Genomic DNA, 22,760 nt, shown 5'->3' on the forward strand with positions numbered 1-22,760 from the left:
AAATACTTAAGAGTACGTAATCGTTTTTTGGTTGCCGTACCTCAATTGGTAAAAACGCAACGCTTATACGATCACTTTCTTGTCCGTCCACCTGTGTGTCCGACTGTTCAAAACGCTATTTTTCAGGAACGAACAGACGAATCAAGTTAAAATTTATGTCGCGCAGTAATGTGTATGGTCCTTTGGCGGTGTAGAAAAGTTTAGCTTCTAAGTCAAAGAAATCAAACGATACGTACATTATGTCACATATTTTGAGACACTAACAAACTGACTAATCAAAAGGGTAATTCTTCTTGACCTAGAATCATGAGATTTGACAAGAATCAATGTTTCACAGTACAAGTAAAAAAAATAAAAATAGAAAATTGTTAAAACGGTAATTATATCGCACGAAAAATATTTTATTTTATCATTTGTTATCCGATTTCAAACTTGAAATTAAAACATTCTCGAAAGTCTTAGAATCCGTGGGATTGATGCCATGCCAGTATCAGTGCAGATAACAGGCAAAGGTCGTCGAGAATATCGATTGCCGAGATGGATGAGCTGTCTGTACACATAATTAAATTTCTGCAGACCCTTCAGAATGCGAACTCTACTCACACCTCGCCAGTTTTTCATATTTGGATTAACGACGTAACTAAGAATAGCATTTCACAGATTGAGGTGCTTTCTACATGTTAGTCATAGCGCTAATTTTTCATTTTTACAGTTTAAAATTCATATAAAGTCATAACATAAGAGATAACCCACGACCTGAACGAGGGGAATGGGGTTGTCAATTGATGTAAATTTCGTAGTGAATAGTGAATCAGTTTTGAGACTTGTGTAAAATAATAAATATCTGCAAAGTGTTGTGTCTTTTCCAGAACTGGTAATAAACTGATGCGTCTGGGTGAGTACATCCACGAATAGTAAAAGCCGTACAGCTAATATATATATTAATAAAGCCTACTTATTCATAAATTTACATAGTGATCTCTGAGTATATTTTACTAAAAACGCGAAAAGCATCGTGTGAAAATTTCACTAATTTGTAGTACACCAAAGATTGTAATAAGCACATGTGACAGGGAAAACCAACAAATGGAAACTGTAAGACTGCAAAATGAAAAAAAAGTGCCTTAGGGAGGAACGTATGTGGAACGGTAACAAACTAACCGGAAGTACGGGAGAGAAGCAACTGGAGAAAAGATATTTGCCGCACATTATGATGTAACTGACCTGTTCTGTTATTTAATGTCGCACACACGTTTTGTTCTCACACCTGTCATAGTCCAGGGAAAGCATACGCGTATTTATCGGTTTCTGTGTAGTCGCGACAAGTGCCTATATGAGCTTTACAACAGAGATATTGGGAAAAAAAATTATCGTAATGTTTGAAACAATAGTTAACATTATAAATAGGCGTCACTTTTGGCTAGAGGGACTTATTCTCGATAAAATTACTTTCAAAATCATCTACATCTAATGTTGGAAATTACTTCTTTCAAGCATGTAGGAATTTTACTTTCTATATCGGGAAATGGAAATATAAGGGCAACAGTACTAACATCTACTGGAAAAATAGAGTTAAATATGTTCATGAGTAGCTTATAGGTGTTGTGGGGGACATCTAGACTTTCAGGTTTTGTGAATATTTGGGAAAAGTGGGAAATAAAGGAAGAAAGATCGGATTTAACGTCCCGTCGACATCGAGGTCATTAGAGACGGAACAGAAGCTCGGACTGTGTCAAGGTTGGGGAAGGAATCGGCCGTGCCCTTTTCAAGGGGACCATCCCGTCATTTATATAGACCGATTTAGGGAAATCGCGGAAAACCTAAATCAGGATGGCCGGATGCGGGTTGTAAGCGTCGTCCTCCCGAATGCGAGACTAATGTGCCAACCAGTGCGTCACCTCGCTCGGTAAGTAGTTGGGGACAGGTTCATCATAATACAGGTTTTCATTTGAAGCTCTTGGGAAAATATAGTTTGTCTAATATTTATGAACAAATTGTAATACATTAACATAGTTTAAAATATTGAACTGTCGTTTTTCAGACGTTATTAACGCTAAGAAAAAAAATGTTGGTATAATGATGAAGAACGAAACTCCTACTCAAAATTTATTCTGCAAAATTTTGCGCTATGTTTAAATGCTTAACATTTAAAACCTATTATCAAATTGTTATGAACATAAAACAGAATGAAAATGAGTGATGTAAAGTAAAGTAGTGTAATGTATGTCTATTTAAGAGTAATGTAGGCTATGTTCAAAATTAGGCAGTGGTAACTGACTACGCATATAGCTTTCTTACTTCTTTATTTTAATGGATGAAAACCATCGTCTAGATCACTATTTTTTATATTAGTGATGATAATGTTCAACTCGAGTAGCATATAACCTTTACATCTAGTGCTGCAGGCTGCAGTTTGTCAGCAGAGTCATCACTTACAAACTGCACAATGCAGCGCTAAATCTGAATATTATGTGGTATTGATGTAGAGACCTATCATCACTAACAAAAAATAATAATCTAGACACTATTTTCGAATTAGTATACCACTGGAAATCAAGGCTTCCTCAAACATGTCGTCAGTTATGAATTTTTTTAATTGTATGTATATGAATCATACGTCTCACAAATGGTATAATTTTTACACGTCTTAAAAATGAAAATTTTTGTTAGTTTCCAATAGTTTGACGTGTAACTTGTTTTTGATAATATTTCCGCTTCGTTTGATTTAACTCACTGATTATTGCTGTGTAGTAGAGCAATAATGAACGCAGAGACTATTAAATAATACACATTGACAAGATTCTCACATTGCAACGCTTTTAAATTTCAATAGAAATTAGTACAGCTGTGGACAGTCAACAGCGTGTGCTCTTTCAAACACGGTTATACTTATTACAAGCCTATTATCCCAATTGCGGGAATCCAAGTAATGATGCAAGCATTAGGTGATGAATTCAGTGGACTACGATGTAAGGATGTAGACAGTATAACATGTGACTGTTTGGGTCGGTCCTATGAGCGTGCACGGAGATGGATGACCGAAGTGGGAAAAAAGGAAACCTCACAATAAACGAGAAATTTTTGGGTTCGAGTCGCGGTCCAGCACAAGTTTTCATGTCATTATTGGGTAGTAGGCCTAGGTACCTAATATAGCTGGTGTCAAGGAATGCGCATTCAGAGACGCATGTTAGACACGCATGTAAGAATGGAAAATTTGTTCCTCGGTACGTGACCATGTTGTACCTTGGAACACGTTTTCACATTTGGAAATACCTTAATGCTACAGAGTAATTTTTTTAATAATAATAACGATAACAACAATAATGATAACAATAGTAGTAATAATAATTCAACGTGTTAGAAGAACAAGGACTCGGCTCAGAAACACTACAACTGATCAGACATGGGATGGCACAACATCGAAAGTGAAATTCATGAGTGAAATCTCTGACCCCTTCGTGATCAAAACTAGACTAGGCGACGGATTATCTCCACTGTTGTTCGACCTAGTACTGAAGAAAGTAATGAGGGAATGGGAAAAAGAACTGAAAATCCAAGGACACTGAAAACCAACACGACTAGGAGGATCCAGAGACAAGAGAGAAATCTCGAAACTAACTTTCGCAGAAGATCGGGCTATACTGTCGGATAACGAAGCAAGAGCAACCAAACAAACATAAATACTAAAGGAATGCGCAGAAAAAGTTCCCCCGTAAGTTTCTTTCCAGAAGTGTGAATTCCTCTACTCAAAATTAAGCATAGAAAAATTAGACACAAAATGCGGCAACATAAAAAGACTTAGACTTTTCAAATGTGTAGGTGAAATCATTGAACCTAAAGGAGAAGAAAAAATCTCACAGAAGGCAAGACTTATACAGGATGTTCCAAAATTCCCGTTACAAACTTCCAGGAGTTGAAGAGGGGACTGAGTAGATAATATTCTGGATTGGAACCCTTGTTCGAAAATGTACCGTTTCCGTGCTACAAACATTTGAAAACATGTTCGTAATGCAACCACTTTTACAAGTCATTTATTGGGCGTCGCCAACTACATCACTAGTTTTACAGTTCCGCACATTAATAACCAAAGAAACGAAAAGGAAACGTGAAGCAGTGCGGCTTCTTCCAATTCGGATGTGTGACGTGTCCTTGGAGCGCCACAGTCACGCCTGTTGACGCTGAAGGTACGCCCTTATCGCAGCCTTTGGGTAATTGTGGCGAAAAAGGTATATGACGAGTCGGACGTTGTGGATAGCAATCTTGATAAAGGCGACGAGCTTCACCATACATACACAAGGGCAATGTCGGTGTATTCTGCAAACATGTGCTCGACCATGTTGTCCTAAACTCACAAACACGTGAATGAGGCCTGAACCAGGTCGGAGACGTGGGATAGACATCAATTGGTATCAGCGTAACCGACGTAAGCACCCCCGACACCATGACTAACCTGTCGCCTGCATGAATAGCAAACGTTTTCTGACGGCTGTAACAATGAAACGGTACGTTTCCCGACGCAAATTCCCATTCAAAGGGTCATGTACTCACTTTCCTCTACAAGTTCTAGAAGTTAATAATGGGAATTTCCGAACAATCTGTGTAATAAGAAATACGGGGCCAGTCAAACAAAGATCAGCCACTACAAAACAGTAATCAAGCCCGAAATATTGTATACGAGGGAGACACTAACACTCCACACAAAACCGATATGGGAAGCATACTGAAAGGAGGACCCAGAATCATGAGAAGATTTCTCGGTCGAAAGCCGATAGAAGAAGGATACACATAACATTCTAGGAAAAGCACAGAGAAGATGTCAAACATATCAACAGATGTAAGAAACAGAAAGTTAAAATTATACAGATACATCAGCATGCTACCACCAACGACACTCATCAGCAGAATTGTGACACATGCAAAGGCTCAGGTCAACAACAAAATGGATCTCACAAACAGATTTGACCTAGAAAAATCACAAATCGACCCAATAGAAGTTCGAGACAGAAACATACACAGAGACAAAACATACAAGAGGGATGTTAGGTCAGAGAATGAAGTCCCAAAGAAACCAGGGACAAAATGAGCAGAGAATCGTGACTCCATGAAAAGAAAAAAAATAAAGAATCGTTGAAGATCAGAAAGAATGCTCAAATGAGGGAGAATGCTTTGCCTGGTCCTACATGTTCTCGGCGCAAATAATAATAATAATAATAATAATAATGAAGTTTTAAACATTTTTATTGGCTGAGATCCAGCAACCGTACATTATTTAATTACAGAATGTGTATACAGTCAAACCGGTCGCACAAAATTTTTTGTCAATTGACCATGGTTACGATTGCACTAGGGCATTCTTTATCGGAATTACATGAGTTGCATGTAATCACACCATGGCTAATAACGTCTGAGCATGGTGTGATTACATGTAACACATGTAATTTTTTATTCTGATGAAGATAGCCCTAGTATAATCGAAACCACGGTCAATTGTGAAAAACTTTAGTGCGACCGATGTGGCTGTATATACATTTTGTAATAATAATAATAATTTTGTGTGGCTCAGTGGCCTGGGACAAGTCTTTCATTTGGAAGGTAATTACTAGAAATAGATTGCAGCACTTGTAAAGTGAATTGTATCGGTTAAAGGGGGTAGGACGTCAAACGGACCGACTTGGAGCGGGAGAGGCACCACGGGACATTTTAATTTGCACTGTTCATACTTTTACAAATAAATTCATAAAACTTTGACGGAATGACCAGGAAGGATTCAGGATTCACACTCATAGCAGTGGAAGTTTGAAAACATAACGAAATAATTTTCTTTACATGTGATATTTCATCATTTTTTTCCACTTACTAATGGCAGCATTTGTTGCTATACGTATACTTTTCTTCAGAAGTAAGAGAGACTCTTCGATGAATTTTGCACAGCATACAAACCATACTTAAAGGTGTATGAAACTCTAGAATTTTCCACATCTATTAAAAACTGTGGTAAAAATAGAGGTAATTAACTACAAAATTTGTGTTTTTTCTAAAGATGAAGTTTAAAATGTAACAACTCATTCGTTTTTTCGCAAATTAAATAAATTCTAGAGTTTAATACACCTGTAAGTATGGTATGTATGCTGTGCAAAATTCATCGAAGAATCTCTCTAACTTATGAAGAAAGGTGTATCCATAGCAACAAAGGCAGCCATAAGTAAGTGTAATGGCTCTGAGCACTATGCGACTTAACTTCTGAGGTCATCAGTCGCCTGGAACTTAGAACTAATTAAAGCTAACTAACCTAAGGACAGCACACACATTCATGCCCGAGGCAGGATTCGAACCTGTGACCGTAGCGGTCGCTCGGCTCCAGATTGTAGCGCCTAGAACCGCACGGCCACTCCGGCCGGCGAAGTAAGTGAAAAAAATGATGAAATTTCACATGTAAGAAAAATTATTTCGTTATGTTTTCGAACTTCCACTGAAATGAGTGTGAATCCTGAATCCTTTCTGGTGATGCTGACAAAGTCTTATGAGTTTATTTGTGAAAGTATAGACACTGGAAATTAAAACGTCCTGTGGTGCGTCTCGTGCTCCAAGTCGGCCCGTTTGACGTCCTACCCCCCTTAAAATAAGAAAATACGTTTAACTACTATTACAGATAAGGCTAGAGGCGAAAGTCTGTAAAGTGTAGCGAGGAACGACGCTCTCCTCTACAGAAATACATAATAAGGTGCTCAGAATAAGCAGGGACGAATGCGTCGCTGGCGAACGCCCCACCCTACGTGCTGGAGCAGCGGTCTACAGGTCTACGATAAAGTGCACAGTAGCTGTACTGACCACGATCACCGCAGGCGCCATAGTTGTGTTGAGCTGTCTCCTGGGGGCGCACCGCTGGACGCTGGTGTAGAGTGTGTGGAGTGTAGGCTAGTGCAGGGGCCTGCAACAGGTCGTCCTCACAGCTCGGCCACCCAGTACGCACTCGCCAAGTCGATAGTCCACGCGACGACATTGCGCGGGCCCTTTTTATGCGCAGTCGCGACCGGCTCGCCTCTATCTGCTTTCCCCCCCACCCTCCCCTCTCTCCAACATTTTCCTCCTCCGACGTCTTCTCCCGCTGCCGCATTTCTTTTTATCTGCGGCATTACGCAATAGAGGCGCCGGTAGTCATAGTTGGGGAAGCCTACGGATGCGTTTCCTCCGGACTGTGTACGGCCCTGCGAGTGTCTGCGTCACCGCCGGGATTCTGTAACAGGCCTTAACGCTGCGTCACACGATACGGTTTCGGGCGTACTGCGCATAGCCGGCTATTCGATAGCCTACGGCTTTGAGCGAGGGTCTTAACGAGTTGCGGCAAGTAGCCGGAAAGCGCGTGCTTCAGTCTAGGGAGCGTAAAGCGTGACACGTGTCTTCGTCCGACACAAGTATGACAGCACTGCAGTGTAGCGTAGCAGAGCTACAAGAGTGGAGGATGGACAAAAGTATGATCCGACAAAAACACAACACTTTACCATGTCTAACACGGTGAAGCATACAGTTGGCATTAATAACAGCTCTCGGTTGTACCGGGTGATCAAAAAAGTATAAATTTGAAAACTTAATAAACCACGGAATAATGTAGATACAGAGGTAAAAATTGACACACATGCTTGGAATGACATGGGGTTTTATTAGAACAAAAAAAAAACAAATTTCACAAAACGTCCGACCGACGGCGCTGGACAGCAAAATGTCAGTGACTGCGCATGACAATCTTGTACAAAAGGAGCTGTAATGAGAGAGAGAATCAGATGCGCCAGCAGTCGCAGCATGTTGACGTTACCTGAAAAGGCGCTTTTAGTGAAGCTGTATTATCAGAATGGGGAATGTGCTAGTTCAGCGCTACGAACGGGTAAAGGTCCGTTGACAAATGCAGCTGTGGCGAGAATGATTTCGAAGTTGGAATCCACGGGTTGTTTGGACGATAGACCCCGTAGTGGCCGACCGAGCACGAGGCGTATTGCTGCTGAGACAGTTCAGGAAGAAATGGAGACTGTAGCGGGTTCGTCTATGCACGGGGAAGGCAGCGCTCGTGCAGTCGCACGTCGCACCGGCATTCCATACACTACTGTTTGGTTGGCACTGAGGCGTACCCTCCGATGCTATCCGTACAAAATCCATCGGCATCATGAACTGTTACCTGGGGAATTAGTGAAGCGGAGGGCATTTGCGGTGTGGGCGTTTCAAAAGATGGCAGAAGATGACGACTGGTTGAGTAACGTGTTGTGGACTGACGAAGCTCATTTCACGCTCCGAGGGTCTGTCAACGCCCACAACTGCTGAATTTGTGCTACCGAAAATCCTAGAACTGTCGTGGAAACTCCATTGCATGACGAGAAAGTCACGGTATGGATTGGATGTAACACATCTACCGTTATCGGGCCTTTTTGTTTGAGGAAATGCGTGATTCTGGTTTTGTAACTGCTACCGTGACGGGTGAGAGGTATGCCGATATGTTACAGAATCGCATCATCCCCAGCCTGGCTGATAACCACCTGATGGAACGTACGATGGTCATGCAGGATAGCGCTCCACCCCATATTGCTAGATGCGTGAAAGATCTCTTGCGCGCGTCGTTTGGTGATGATCGTGTGCTCAGCCGCCACTTTCGTCATGCTTGGTCTCCCAGGTCTCCAGACCTCCGTCCGTGCGATTATTGGATTTGGGGTTACCTGAAGTCACAAGTGTTTTGTGATCGACCGACATCTCTAGGGATGCTGAAAGACAACATCCGAGGCCAATGCCTCACCATAACTCCGGACATGCTTTACAGTGCTGTTCACAACGTTATTCCTCGACTACAGCTATTGACGAGGAATGATGGTGGACATATTGAGCATTTCCTGTAAAGTACATCATCTTTGCTATTTTCTTTGTTACGCTAGTTATTGCTATTCTGATCAGATGAAGCGCCATCTGTCGGACATTTTTTGAACTTTTGTATTTTTTTGGTTCTAATAAAACGCCATGTCATTCCAAGCATGTGTGTCAATTTGTACCTCTCCATCTACATAATTCCGTGATTTATTTAGTTTTCAAATTTATACTGACTTTTTGATCACCCGGTATTTTAGCGGGCAATGAAAGTACGTATGTAACTGGAGCGTAACATAGGATAATCGTACGAAAATCTAGGCCATCTATTACAAATAAAAGTTTTAGCGTCTCCCTCGAGTTCGTAACACGACAAATTCCGAGACTCTAAGTGGGTGACTCGGGGCCGTTAAAGTTGGTGCCGCACGGCTATGGCTTCCTGCACGGCTTTAATATCGTTTTTACAGCGGTAGCGGCAGTTCCGCGAGATGCAGGCAGTTTTAACGACAGCGCCTGCAGCTGGCTGGAACTGTTGCTGCGACGCTCCAGCCAGTCTGCTCCAGTTCTGTGGCCGCTCCCTGTCCCGCTGTGGCGTCGCACCCACTGCAGTATTCCAGTTGCAGTCTGACCCGCCAGCGCTCTGATCACACTCATTCCAGGTTGTCTTGCGGTCACTGTTCAGATGACAAACAGGCACTTCGCAACACCTAAGTAAACTGATGACCATTCTATATAGCAACACGTTGAAGGGGTCATACATCAGTCGTGAAACCGGTGTGAAGTGTACTGCACGACTGGATACACACCATCATCATCATCATCATCATCATCATTTAAGACTGATTATGCCTTTCAGCAGTAAATGAAGCAGGCAAAAAGTAATACAAACGTCTCAAAAATGAGATCGACAGGAAGTGCAAAATGGCTAAGCAGGGATGCCTAGAGGACAAATGTAGAGGCATATCTCACTAGGGGTAAGATATATACTGCCTACAGGAAAATTAAAGAGACCTTTGGAGAAAAAGAGAACAACTTGTCTGAATATCAAGAGCTCAGATGGAAACCCAGTTATAAGCAAAGAAGGGAAAGCAGAAAGGTGGAAGGAGTATATAGAGGATCTATACAAGGGCGAAGCACTTGAGGACAATATTATGGAAATGGAAGAGAATGTAGATGAAGATGAAATGGGAGATAAGATACTGCGTGAAGAGTTTGACAGAGTACTGAAAGACCTAAGTCGAAACAAGGCCCCGGGAGTAAACAACATTCCATTAGAACTACTGACGGCCTTGGGAGAGCCAGTCCTGACAAAACTATACCATCTGGTGAGCACGATGTATGAGACAGGCGAAATACCCTCAGACTTAAAGAAGGATATAATAATTCCAATCCCAAAGAAAGCAGGTGTTGACAGACGTGAAAATTACCAAACTATCAGTTTAATAAGCCACGGCTGCAAAATACTAACACGAATTCTTTACAGACGAATGGAAAAACTGGTAGAAGCCGACCTCGGGGAAGATCAGTTTGGATTCCGTAGAAATGTTGGAACACGTGAGGCAATACTGACGTTACGACTTATCTTAGAAGAAAGATTAAAAAAAGGCAATCTTACGTTTCTAGCATTTGTAAACTTAGAGAAAGCTTTTGACAATGTTGACTGGAATATTCTCTTTCAAATTCTAAAGGTGGCAAGGGTAAAATACAGGAAGCGAAAGGCTATTTGCAATTTGTACAGAAACCAGATGGCAGTTACAAGAGTCGTTGGTCACGAAAGGGAAGCAGTGGTTGGGAAGGGAGTGAGACAGGGTTGTAGCGTTTCCCCAATGTTATTCAATCTGTATACTGAGCAAGCAGTAAAGGAAACAAAAGATAAGTTCGGAGTAGGTATTAAAATCCATGGAGAAGAAATAAAAACTTTGAGGTTCGCCGATGACATTGTAATTCTATCAGAGACAGCAAAGGACTTGGAAGAGTAGTTGAACGGAATGGACAGTGTCTTGAAAGGAGAATATAATATGAACATCAACAAAAGCAAAACGAGGATAATGGAATGTAGTCGAATTAAGTCGGGTGATGCTGAGGGAATTAGATTAGGAAATGAGACACTTTAAGTAGAAAGGAGTTTTGCTATTTGGGTAGCAAAATAACTGATGATGGCCGAAGTAGAGAAGATATAAAATGTAGACTGGCAATCGCAAGGAAAGCGTTTCTGAAGAAGAGAAATTTGTTAACATCGAGTATAGATTTAAGTGTCAGGAAGTCATTTCTAAAAGTATTTGTATGGAGTGTAGCCATGTATGGAAGTGAAACATGGACGATAAATAATTTGGACAAGAAGAGAATAGAAGCTTTCGAAATGTGGTGCTACAGAAGAATACTGAAGATTTGATGGGTAGATCATATAACTAATGAGGAGGTATTGAATAGAATTGGGGAGAAGAGGAGTTTGTGGCACAACTTGACTAGAAGAAGGGATAGGTTGGTAGGGCATGTTCTGAGGCATCAAGGGATCACAAATTTAGCAGTGGAGGGCAGCGTGGATGGTAGAAATCGTATAGGGAGTCAAAGAGATGAATACACTAAGCAGATTCAGAAGGATGTAGGTTGCAATAGGTACTGGGAGATGAAGAAGCTTGCACAGGATAGGGTAGCATGGAGAGCTGCACCAAACCAGTCTCAGGACTGAAGACCAGAACAACATGCTTTTCAGCGTTCAGTCTGGAGCATAGTCCCCATTATAAAATTCCTCCATGATCCCCTATTCAGTGCTAACATTTCTGCCTCTTCTGATGTTAAGCCTATTACTTCAAAATCATTCTTAACCGAATGCATGTACCTTCTCCTTGGTCTACCCCGACTCCTCCTACCCTCTACTGCAGAACCCATGAGTCTCTTGGGTAACCGTGCTTCTCCCATGCGTGTAACATGACCCCACCACTTAAGCCTGTTCGCCCTGACTGCTACATCTATAGAGTTCATTCCCAGTTTTTCTTTGATTTCCTCATTGTGGACACCCTCCTGCCATTGTTCCCATCTACTAGTATCTGCAATCATCCTAGCTACTTTCATATCCGTAACCTCGACCGCACTGATAAGGTAACCTGAATCCACCCAGCTTTCACTTCCATACAACAAAGTTGGTCGAAAGATTGAACGGTGCCCAGATAACTTAGTATTGGTACTGACTTCCTTCCTGCAGAAGAGAGTAGATCGTAGCTGAGCGCTCACTGCATTAAATTGCAACACCTCGCTTCTAGTTCTTTCACTATGTTGTCATCCTGTGAGAAAATGCATCCTAAGTACTGGGTGATCAAAAAGTCAATATAAATTTGAAAACTGAATAAATCACGTAATAATGTAGATAGAGAGGTACAAATTGACACACATGCTTGGAATGACATGACGGTTTATTAGAACCAAAAAAATACAAAAGTTCAAAAAATGTCCGGTAGATCGCGCTTCATCTGATCAGAATAGTAATAATTAGCATAACAAAGCAAGACAAAGCAAAGATGATGTTCTTTACAGGAAATGCTCAATATGCCCACCATCATTCCTCAACAATAGCTGTAGTCGAGGAATTATGTTGTGAATAGCACTGTAAAGCATGTCCGGAGTTACGGTGAGGCATTGGCGTCGGATGTTGTCTTTCAGCATCCCTACAGATGTTGGTCGATCACGATACATTTGCGACTTCAAGTAACCCCAAAGCCAATAATCGCACGGACTGAGATCTAGGGACCTGGTAGGCCAAGCATGACGATAGTGGCGGCTGAGCACACGACCATCACCAAACGACGCGCGCAAGACATCTTTCACGCGTCTAGCAATACTTTTTTTTTGTTCTAATAAAACCCCATGTCATTCCAAGCATGTGTGTCAATTTTCACCTTTCCATCTACATTATTCCGTGGTTTATCAAGTTTTCAAACTTATACTGACTTTTTGATCATCTGGTACTTGAAATCGTCCACCTGTTCTAACTTTGTTGCTCCTATTTGGCACTCAATCCGTTTACATCTCTTTCCCACTGATATTACTTTCGTTTTGGAGATGCTAATCTTCATACCATAGTCCTTACATTTCTGATCTAGCTCTGAAATATTAATTTGCAAACTTTCAATCGAATCTGCCATCACAACTAAGTCATCTGCAAATGCGAGACGACATCGATTTCGACGGTGGACAGTAGATGTACTAATAACGATTTCAACATCGTCCAACAACAGATGGCGTAGTGGCGACTGAGTCGTGCATGGCTCGCCGTCCCACCATTTGGTATTTTACACACTGTTTTAACGTATTTCCTTCTCGCCACGTTGTTTTAAATTACAGGACTTACTGAGTCGCTGTTTCGCCTGACCGTCATCGGCGCTAGTAGCGCGTATCGATGTATCCCCTGTGATAGGATCTTTGGTCTGCTGCTATTACTTCCCGGTTGGCATCTGTCGTGGACCATCCATAACACTGACTTCTACACCTTTTTGCCCTCCGCCGGTGTGCCCCAAGGCTCCGTCCTCTCCCCCCTTCTGTACCTTTTGTGTACGGCGGACATGCCGCCGCCGTCACCCCCCGTCCACCCTCTCCAGTTTGCCGATGACATCGCCTTCCTTGCCCTTGCCCCCACCCTGCAGCGCTCCCAACACCTTCTCCAATCCCATCTTGACCGGTTCACCGCTTGGTGCAACCATGGTTGCTCAAGGTCAATCCCTCCAAAACCCAGGCGATCATTGTAGGCAAAACCACCACTTCCTTCCGCCTCCTTGATTTCTATCTCGCCATCTATGGCCATCCTATCGCCCCCACTCCCACCCTTAAGTAGCTTGGCGTCACCCTCGACCGTCGCCTCTCCTGGACTCCCCATCTCCGGACAATCCAAGCCAAGGCACACTCCCGACTCCGTCTCCTCCAGCTCCTTTCCGGCCGTACGTGGGGTCTGGACCCCTCCACCATCCTCCACACCTGTAAATCCCTCATCTGCCCTATCCTTTGTTATGCCCATCTGGCCTGGATCTCCGCCCCCCTACCTTTTGTAAATCCCTCCAAATCCTTGAACGCCATGCTCTCCGCCTCGCCTATCGCATCCGTCTCCCCTCCCCCATGCGGATCCTGTACGATCTCATCGTTTTTCCCCACCTCCTCCTTTTCCTTGAAAGGATATGGATCCTGTACACCTGTCGCAAACTCGATCCTCCTCACCTGCTTGTCTCACCCATCCTCTCCCACCCCTGCCCGCTGCCGCGCCTGTATTCCCACGACCCACCCGGTCTCCATCTCTCCACCCTCCTTACCCTCTCCCAAGGTGGCTTCCGCCAGCTCCCCCTCCCTGATGATGTCCTCCTCCCTTCCATCTACCCCTCCTATCAACTTTGATCCTCCCCCCCCCCACTTCCTGTGTCCTTTCCTTTAGGCACCCTCCCTCCCTTCTCTTCCCTTCCCTTCTCTTTCCTTTTCCCCCATCCCCTCCCCCCACCCCTCTTCCCACGCCTTCCCCTCCCCCTTCCTCCCTCCCCCTATCTCCCCTGCCCATGGCATCTCTGCTCTCCCCTCTCCCTCTCCCACTCCCCTTCCTCCTCCTCCTCTCTTGGCAGGCCCCCGGACTCGGACACGCTCAGTGAACATTCGCGCGCCGGAAATCATCGCCGTCAGTGTCTCGTGTGTGTGCCTTCGTTTGTCTTTAGTGTTTGTTCGCCGTCACGCCACCACTGTTCACGTGTTCCGTCGCCATCATCGATGTTATGTGCGCTGTGTCAACTAGTGTTAGTGATGTTTCTCGTCCAGCGTGAACGGCTCCATGTTTTTTTTGTTTTTTAGTGTCTACTTTTTTTGCCCGCCGTTTTGATTGTATTCTCTGCGCCACCTATATGTAATACTTATTGTCAAACTCAAGGCCAAAGAGCGGCGTAGTATGCTGCTGACAGCCCGCCTTTGTATAAGGTGTTTAAAATCACAATACAGAAAAAAAAACTGTCGTGGACTGGGTCGGAACGTGCGAGGAGGAGAGTTCGCGGCGGCAGTTCGGGTCGTGAGTTGGGCCCTGCCAGGGAGTTGCGACGCGTCTGGAGCGCAGCCCGGGCCAGCCAGTCGCCGGCTTGCAGCAGTAGTGACAACTGCGTAGACATCACCCGCCCCACCGTTGTCGCCACGCATCACGTAGGCCGGGCCTGACTTGGTGGATTGTTGGCCGGTTGGTTGGCACGAGGACTTCTCCGTGCGGCGTAGTCGACTGGGCCGGTGGCGGTCTCTGCGCAGTGGCGGAGTCTGTCTGGAGCTGTCCGATCGGTACGAGTATTGTCGCTCGCCGACCCAGGACGTGAAGGTTCAGTGGTTTTGAGCATTACGCTGTCGTTTCCGGCGTTGCCGTTGTGGAGGTTTTCCTGTGAGCAACAACGAGTGAAGTTTTCGAGATAGACGCCGTCAGGTGGAACTGATCAAATTAATTTACCCTTAGTCAAGTGCACCAGCGGAATTTCTGCCTTGTGGCCGTTAGTGTTCTGGGGTCAACGGAAGCGTTCGATCCAACTAGTCGGCTTTGACCCGTGATGTAAGGCTGTTGTGGTGTGTGACGTCACGACGGCGCGGAATTTAGTTTGTGAGAGTGGCGTGTTTGTACGTGTAGTTTTGATGCGAACGGTGGCGCTCTCTGGTGGTGTGTTAGGTGATGTTTTTGGTTTAGTTTGCGAGTGTGGCGTCGTGTGTGAATTTTGGTAAATTGCTTTTTTTATGTCTTTGGTAGGTATGGATATGACTGACAGGGTCAACAGTTTTCTGTTGTTGGCTATGATGGGGCACAGTGCGTTGTCTCTAATAAAATTTCTTCAACTATTCGGATTTTTGGATGAAGTTGTGAAATGTTCAATATGTCGTGAATAAATGAGGCTTGCTTAAAGTTCCGGCGTCTCGGACCACGCACGGCTGTATGTGCAGATGTCGTAAGGATAAAAGGTCAAGGGAAGTGTCCGATTCCAGATGGAGTTTTGTGATGTCGGTTCTTTTCGTCGTTTTGCGTGGTTTTGTATGGGGGTGGGTGTCTAAATTTGTTTATATTTAATCAAAATATCCACGGGTGTGCTGCCGGTCTATAGTGTCCAACGGGCACAATATTTCGGCGATCATACATGTCGCCATCATCAGGTGAACTGACGGACTGAGCTCCTGTGAACGTGCCGGCACGGAGATCCGTACGCTATGGCTGCTCAGACGGAACTGGGTTCGGTCGCGGCGGCGGCCGATTTAAATACCCTCCGCCCGCGGCGCGCTCCCTCCACCGTCTGCGTCCCGCGCCACGGTCGCGCGGTGGAACAGATTGCGACGGCGTCTGAGATGACGTCGGTGTGATGGCTCTGTCCGCCATGGTCGTCACAACTATACGTTTGCTCGATTTACTCTTGATTAACCCAATCGCTGGTTCCCAAGCCTTGCTAAGATCATAGCCACAGTCACGGTTTATGAGGTCGTCATTGGTGCGAATTTCGATGGGCTCTCTAACAACGCTGTCCCAGTATCTCGACGTCTGTACCAGAATCCTCGTGCGGTCATACTCCATGGCGTGATTTTCCGACAAACAATGTTCAGCGACCGCCGACTTGCTCGGATACATCAGTCGAGTGTGCCTCTGGTGTTCACGGCATCGATCCTCGACGGTACGCATCGTCTGACCAATATACGACTTGCCACATTGACACGGAATCTGGTACACGCCGGCCTTCCTCAAACCGAGATCATCTTTGGCGCTCCCCACCAGTGCACGAGTTTTATTTGGAGGACAAAACACAGTTCCGACCCGGTGTTTCTTCAGAATGCGGGCGATTTTCCCCGAGAGTGTGCCTGTGTATGGAATAAATGCAGTGCCTACCTCCTCCCTCGTGACTTCATCCATCTCAACAGGTTGTGCTGCAGTGGTTGGGCGGAGAGCACGTTGAATCTGCCACTCTGAGTACCCATTTTTTCGAAATACAGTTCTCAGATGTTCCAATTCCTGGGGTAGACTCTCTGCGTCAGAGATAGTGCGCGCCCTATGTACTAGAGTTTTAAGTACCCCATTCCTCTGTGAAGGATGGTGGCAGCTGTCTGCGTGCAAATACAGATCAGTGTGCGTTGTCTTCCGATACACCCCATGACCTAGGGTGCCGTCAGCCCTTCTCTTGACCAAGACGTCAAGGAAAGGTAATTTACCCTCCGTTTCAGTCTCCATAGTGAATTTGATGTTGGGGTGTATGGAGTTTAGATGTGTCAGGAAGTCAAGGAGTTTATCCATACCATGTGGCCAGATGACGAACGTGTCGTCCACGTAACGGAAAAAGCAAGTAGGTTTCCATTCGGATGACGACAGGGCTTCCTCCTCGAAGTTCTCCATGTACAAATTCGCTACCACCGGTGAGAGTGGGCTACCCATGGCGACTCCCTCCATTTGTTCGTAGTATTCTCCATTAAAAAGAAAAGAAAATACGTGGAAGTCGAGACATGCATTTATATTTAGTTTGTCCTCACCCAAAAACCCCCTATTTCCCGCGCTTGTCCCGTTAGTGTCATTAGGCTTTTTGTGGAACGTGTGTGTGTTTGTTTTTCGATGTATTTTCGTCCTCATAATGTGTACGTAACGACTTTATATGCACCATATTGGAATCGTGGTTTATGGTCGTTTCCGCCATATTTGTGACGTCATGGGTCAAAGCAGATGGGCGGGATCGGACGTTTCCTTATTTTCGTGTTCTGGTTACCTGCCATGGCTGCTAACGTAAATTCAGGCAGTGTTCATTTTGGGTCAAGTTAACCGTATTATCTTGTTTCGTAGTTAAGTGAACCAGTGGAATTTTCTGCCTTGCGGCCGTTAGTGTTCTGGTTACATGCCCTGGCCGCTAACGTAGTTTTTAGGCAGTGTCTTTTCCTCACCTGTTGTTGCTGCCAAACATGGTGTGTAGTTGTGGCAGCTCAGCTCACATACGCGTTTGTTTGGGGATAGGGGGGCCTTGAATTCTCGTGTACTCCGTCGTGGCAAGCAAGCGGTTGGTCGGTAAGTCCGTGACTGTTGGGTTCGCACGCATTAAGTGTAGCTGGACTCACCACCTGTCTCGCCTAACGACGGCAGACAGATCCACTGGAGACTCCTGAGGGCTGTTCTTTTAATTATCCTTTTCGCAGTCTTAATGTTGTAATTTAACTGTATTTTATATTTTTAATTTGTCAAGGTTAGTTGTGGGCCTTCAGCCCTGGAAACATATTGTCAGAGTTTCCTTCAAGCCCAAACATTATCACCTTCTGCTCTTGAAAGGTTATTGTAATTTCCTCTGAAAGATTTTACAAGTTATTGTGGGCCTTCCACCATTGGTCTTGCAAAAGGGAAATTTTTAAACTTAATGTATTGTTTTACCGATTGTTGCAATACATATTTCCTTAATTTGCGCCGGCCGCTGTGGCCGAGCGGTTCTAGACGCTTCAGTCTGGAACTCCGCGACCGCTACGATCGCAGGTTCGAATCCTGCCTCGGGCATGGATGTGTGTGATGTCCTTAGGTTAGTTAGTTTTAAGTAGTTCTACGTTCTAGGGGACTAATGACCTCAGATGTTAAGTCCCATAGTGCTCAGAGCCATTTTGACCTTAATTTGCAGAATTTAACTTTGCATCTTTCAGTCACCTTATTGCGTTTCCTTCTCTTTCTGTGCACCTTGAGGGCCATCAGCCCTGGTAGCATTTTGAAACATTGTGGCCTTCTGCCATCAGTAGTCATGATAGTACACTACTGGCCATTAAAATTGCTACACCAAGAAGAAATGCAGGTGATAAACGGGTATTCATTGGACAAATATATTATACTAGAACTGACATGTGATTACATTTTCACGCAATTTGGGTGCATGGATCCTGAGACATCAGTACCCAGAACAACCATCATGATGCTGTAAACACAACATGGATTCATCCGAAAAAAATGACGTTTTGCCATTGCTGCACACAGGTTCAGCTTGAGTACACCATCGCAGCCGCTCCTGTCTGTGATGCAGCGTCAAGGGTGACCGCAGCCATGGTCTCCGAGCTAATAGTCCATGCTGCTACAAACGTCGTCGAACTGTTCGTGCAAATGGTTGTTGTCTTGCAAACGTCCCCATCTGTTGACTCAGGGATCGAGACGTGGCTGCACGATCCGTTACAGCCATGCGGATGAGATGCCTGTCATCTCGACTGCTAGTGATACGAGGCCGTTGGGATCCAGCACGGCGTTCCGTATTACCCTCCTGAACCCACCGATTCCATATTCTGCTAACAGTGATTGGATCTCGACCAATGCGAGCATCAATGTCGCGATACGATAAACCGCAGTCGCGATAGGCTACAATCCGACCTTTATCAAAGTCGGAAACGTGATGGTACGCATTTCTCCTCCTTACACGAGGCATCACAACAACGTTTTACCAGGCAACGCCGGATATCTGCTGTTTTGTGTATGAGAAATCGGTTGGAAACTTTCCTCATGTCAGCACGTTGTAAGTGTCGCCACCGGCGCCAACCTTGTGTGAATGCTCTGAAATGCTAGTCATTTGCATATCACAGCATCTTCTTCCTGTCGGTTAAATTTCGCGTCTGTAGCACGTCATCTTCGTGGTGTGGCAATTTTAATGGCCAGTATTGTAGTATCCACGTATACCACTGAAAATACATGTAAACTAATGTATTGCAGAACGCGAGGTTCAGGAGACGTGACGTCATAAACAGTGAGATACGTGAAAAAGTAGCGCTTCTTAAATTGTAACTGAAATTATCCAGACTATACACATCCAGTGTTTGTTTGATAATCAGAGCGGTTAGCGACTTGGAATACACTTTAGATATAAATTCAAACTTTTTCTAGACTTCTTCTCTCCTTTCTATACAGGGGTTGAACAAAACTATGCAAACATCCCCAGGAATTCATGCTTGAACGTAAATGCAGATGCTAGCAAAACCTGCTGTTTTCGCTGTTGTGTGTGACACGAATTGCACCTCTGCGGTGTCCCCAAAGCGTCGCAGTCGTCCGGCTGTTGTGAGAGTAATGCGTCGGAGACGAGTGAACTCGAATATTCACAGATTGTTGGGTCTCGTGTGGTGGGTGCTTCGGCGATGTGTTTGCCGTTTCAAGCGGGCACCATATCAGAGATTTATATCGGCTTTAGCGGAAGCGAAATAACATTAGCTGTTAAGTGACAACACTGACGTGTGTTGAGTGATCGTGACAGGTGATCGTTGAAGAGTAGTGTGACGAAAAATAAGACGACAATATCTGCAAAAGGGTCTGCGGAAGTGAAAATCGCACTCGCGAATCGTGTCAGCACCAAAACAACAGAAAGGGAACTCCAAAAGCTGGAAAATGAAGGGCCAGCTGGAATTCCAAAACCACTCATAAGTGATGCGGAAAGTTGTCTTAATAATACTTTCATCGTAGGATTTCGTAAACTTTGTACATATGAATTAAACCGTGAGAATGTGTTGCGAAATAGGACTGCGAGAAAGTAAGTTGAAAGTGGTTCCTTGTCTGTTTAAACATTCGTAACGACAACAATATTGACTGAATTCAACACTGTGAATCATTAAACTTTTAAACATAAATTGCCCCTGGAAAAACTTATTGTTCGCATTTTTCATTATTTAAGTTTGCCTTACCAGTTGCACAATGAAAACATCGTGAAACTGATCTTGCCTTGCAAGCACATCGCATTTGCTGAGCTACAACTAACGCTGAAATGCACCAGGTGCAAGCCGCTCTTTCTCTTATTTTTTCTTTTTTTTTTTTTTTAAGGAAAAAAGAAGACGGTGCATACTTCGTTCATAACAAATCTGATAAAGCAGAAATGATGACATGTTTTGGCATGGACTTTGAATGCGGACAATGACGGATAAATTACTACACCGAATATAATTAATTTTCTGATAAAAAAAGTTGTAAATTGAGAAACTCTTTCTTTGCTCCACAAACATTAATACATAAAAAACTTCGGTTATTTAATGGAGAAATTTAAGTAGGCTTTAATATCAAATGAGATCCTTTCGAAAAGTCAGCTCATAAAATGACATTATTCAACAGTTATTCCTACAGACAAATTCAAATTGAAAAGTATGGATGGCTGTTTTTCTTTCCCTGTACCCATGTCTCTGGATACCTGAATTAACAATGCATAACTACAATCTGCTTCAATAAAATACAAAATCTGCGATCAATTACCTTAAATTAAATCTTGTTCTATTGCTCATCAGAATAATGATAATAAAATATTCTTCTCAAAATGCTTCAATCTCTTTCCTCATCTCAAATAATTAATCAGTAAGTCAACATGTTCCACTTCCTCAGAATATAACTGCAATCGTACGTCTACGTCTGCATCTACATGGATACTCTGAAAATCCCATTTAAGTGCCTGGCAGAGGGTTCATCGAACTACCTTCACAATTATCTATTATTCCAATCTCGTATAGCGCGCGGGAAGAATGAACACCTATATCTTTCCGTACGCGTTCTGCTTTCCCTTATTTTATCTTGGTGATCGTTCCTCCCTATGTAAGTCGGTGCTAACAAAATATTTTCGCATCCGGAGGAGAAAGTTGGTGATTTGAATTTCGTCAGAAGATTCCGTCGCAACGAAAAACTCCTTTCTTTTACAGATGTCCATCCCAGATCCTGTATCATTTCTGTGACACTCTCTCCCATACTTCGCGATAATAAAAAACATGCTACCTTTCTTTGAACTTTTTCGATGTACTCAGTGAGTCCTATCTGGTAAGGATCCTACACCGCGCAACAGTATTCTAAAAGAGGACGGACAAACGTAGTGTAGGCAATCTCCTTTGTAGGTCTGTTACATTTTCTAAGTGTCCTGCCAATGAAACGCAGTCTTTGGTTAGCCTTCCCCACAAAATTTTCTATGTGTTCCTTCCAATTTAAATCGTTCGTAATTGTAATACCTAGGTATTACCCCTCGGCCTGTGCCGTACTACCACCACTGCCGACTACTGTGTCTCCTCATCACACCGCTAACAGTGCCCATTACCTCCTGTGCATCTTGCAGAGCAGGGATGGCCCAAACAAGCCTCCAGGCGAGACGGCATCTCTGGTGACACTGCGCTCTTATAATTTCAAACAGTAAAAAGGCGCTTCCATTTTTATGACATCCAAATACTAACGAAATACCCATGAAATTACCTTAAGCCCCCTATCAATGCAAAAGGCCTTCAGTGGAAAACGTGGTGCCGAAGACATAAAATCGTGACTACGCGGCAATCGAAGAATGTCATTTGCTCGGATGAGTCTTCTTTCACGCTGTTTCAGAATCTTGTCGAGCTAATGTCCCAAGAGTGAAACATTGTGAACTGTTCGACTATGATTTGGACAGCCACATCGTAGTATTCCACGGTCCCCAGGATTATTCGAGAGGGTCACATTACTGCCAAAGCTTAAGTGACCATTTTGGCTTATCATTTTTTTTTTTCGTCATCAGTCTACTGACTGGTTTGATGCGGCCCGCCACGAATTCCTTTCCTGTGCTAACCTCTTCATCTCAGAGTAGCACTTGCAACCTACGTCTTCAATTATTTGCTTGACGTATTCCAATCTCTGTCTTCCTCTACAGTTTTTGCCCTCTACAGCTCCCTCTAGTACCATGGAATTCATTCACTCATGTCTTAGCAGATGTCCTATCATCCTGTCCCTTCTCCTTATCAGTGTTTTCCACATATTCCTTTCCTCTCCGATTCTGCGTAGAACCTCCTCATTCCTTACCTTATCAGTCCAACTAATTTTCAACATTCGTCTATAGCACCACATCTCAAATGCTTCGATTCTCTTCTGTTCCGGTTTTCCCACAGTCCATGTTTCACTACCATACATTGCTGTACTCCAGAGGTTCTCTCTTGGCCAGAAATGCCTTTTATGCCATAGCGAGTCTGCTTTT

At 43.9% G+C, this 22,760-nt stretch overlaps 1 protein-coding gene across 2 annotated transcripts in view; it reads right to left on the reverse strand.

Annotated features, from left to right (window-relative positions):
- Window positions 1-22,760, reverse strand: part of LOC124716987 — a 225,313-nt gene that overhangs the window by 89,775 nt on the left and 112,778 nt on the right. Inside the window, exon 1 of one of the 2 annotated variants that reach the window (XM_047243611.1) lies at window positions 6,829-6,984. The exons of the other annotated variant lie outside the window; for it this stretch is intronic. Coding sequence (XP_047099567.1) covers window positions 6,829-6,849 — 21 coding nt within the window. The 5' untranslated portion in view covers window positions 6,850-6,984. Of the gene's footprint in view, window positions 1-6,828; window positions 6,985-22,760 lie in introns of those variants that run through there. 2 annotated transcript variants of the gene reach the window in all.

This window comes from Schistocerca piceifrons, chromosome 9 (genome assembly GCF_021461385.2).
Source record: "Schistocerca piceifrons isolate TAMUIC-IGC-003096 chromosome 9, iqSchPice1.1, whole genome shotgun sequence".
Lineage (NCBI taxonomy): Eukaryota > Metazoa > Arthropoda > Insecta > Orthoptera > Acrididae > Schistocerca > Schistocerca piceifrons.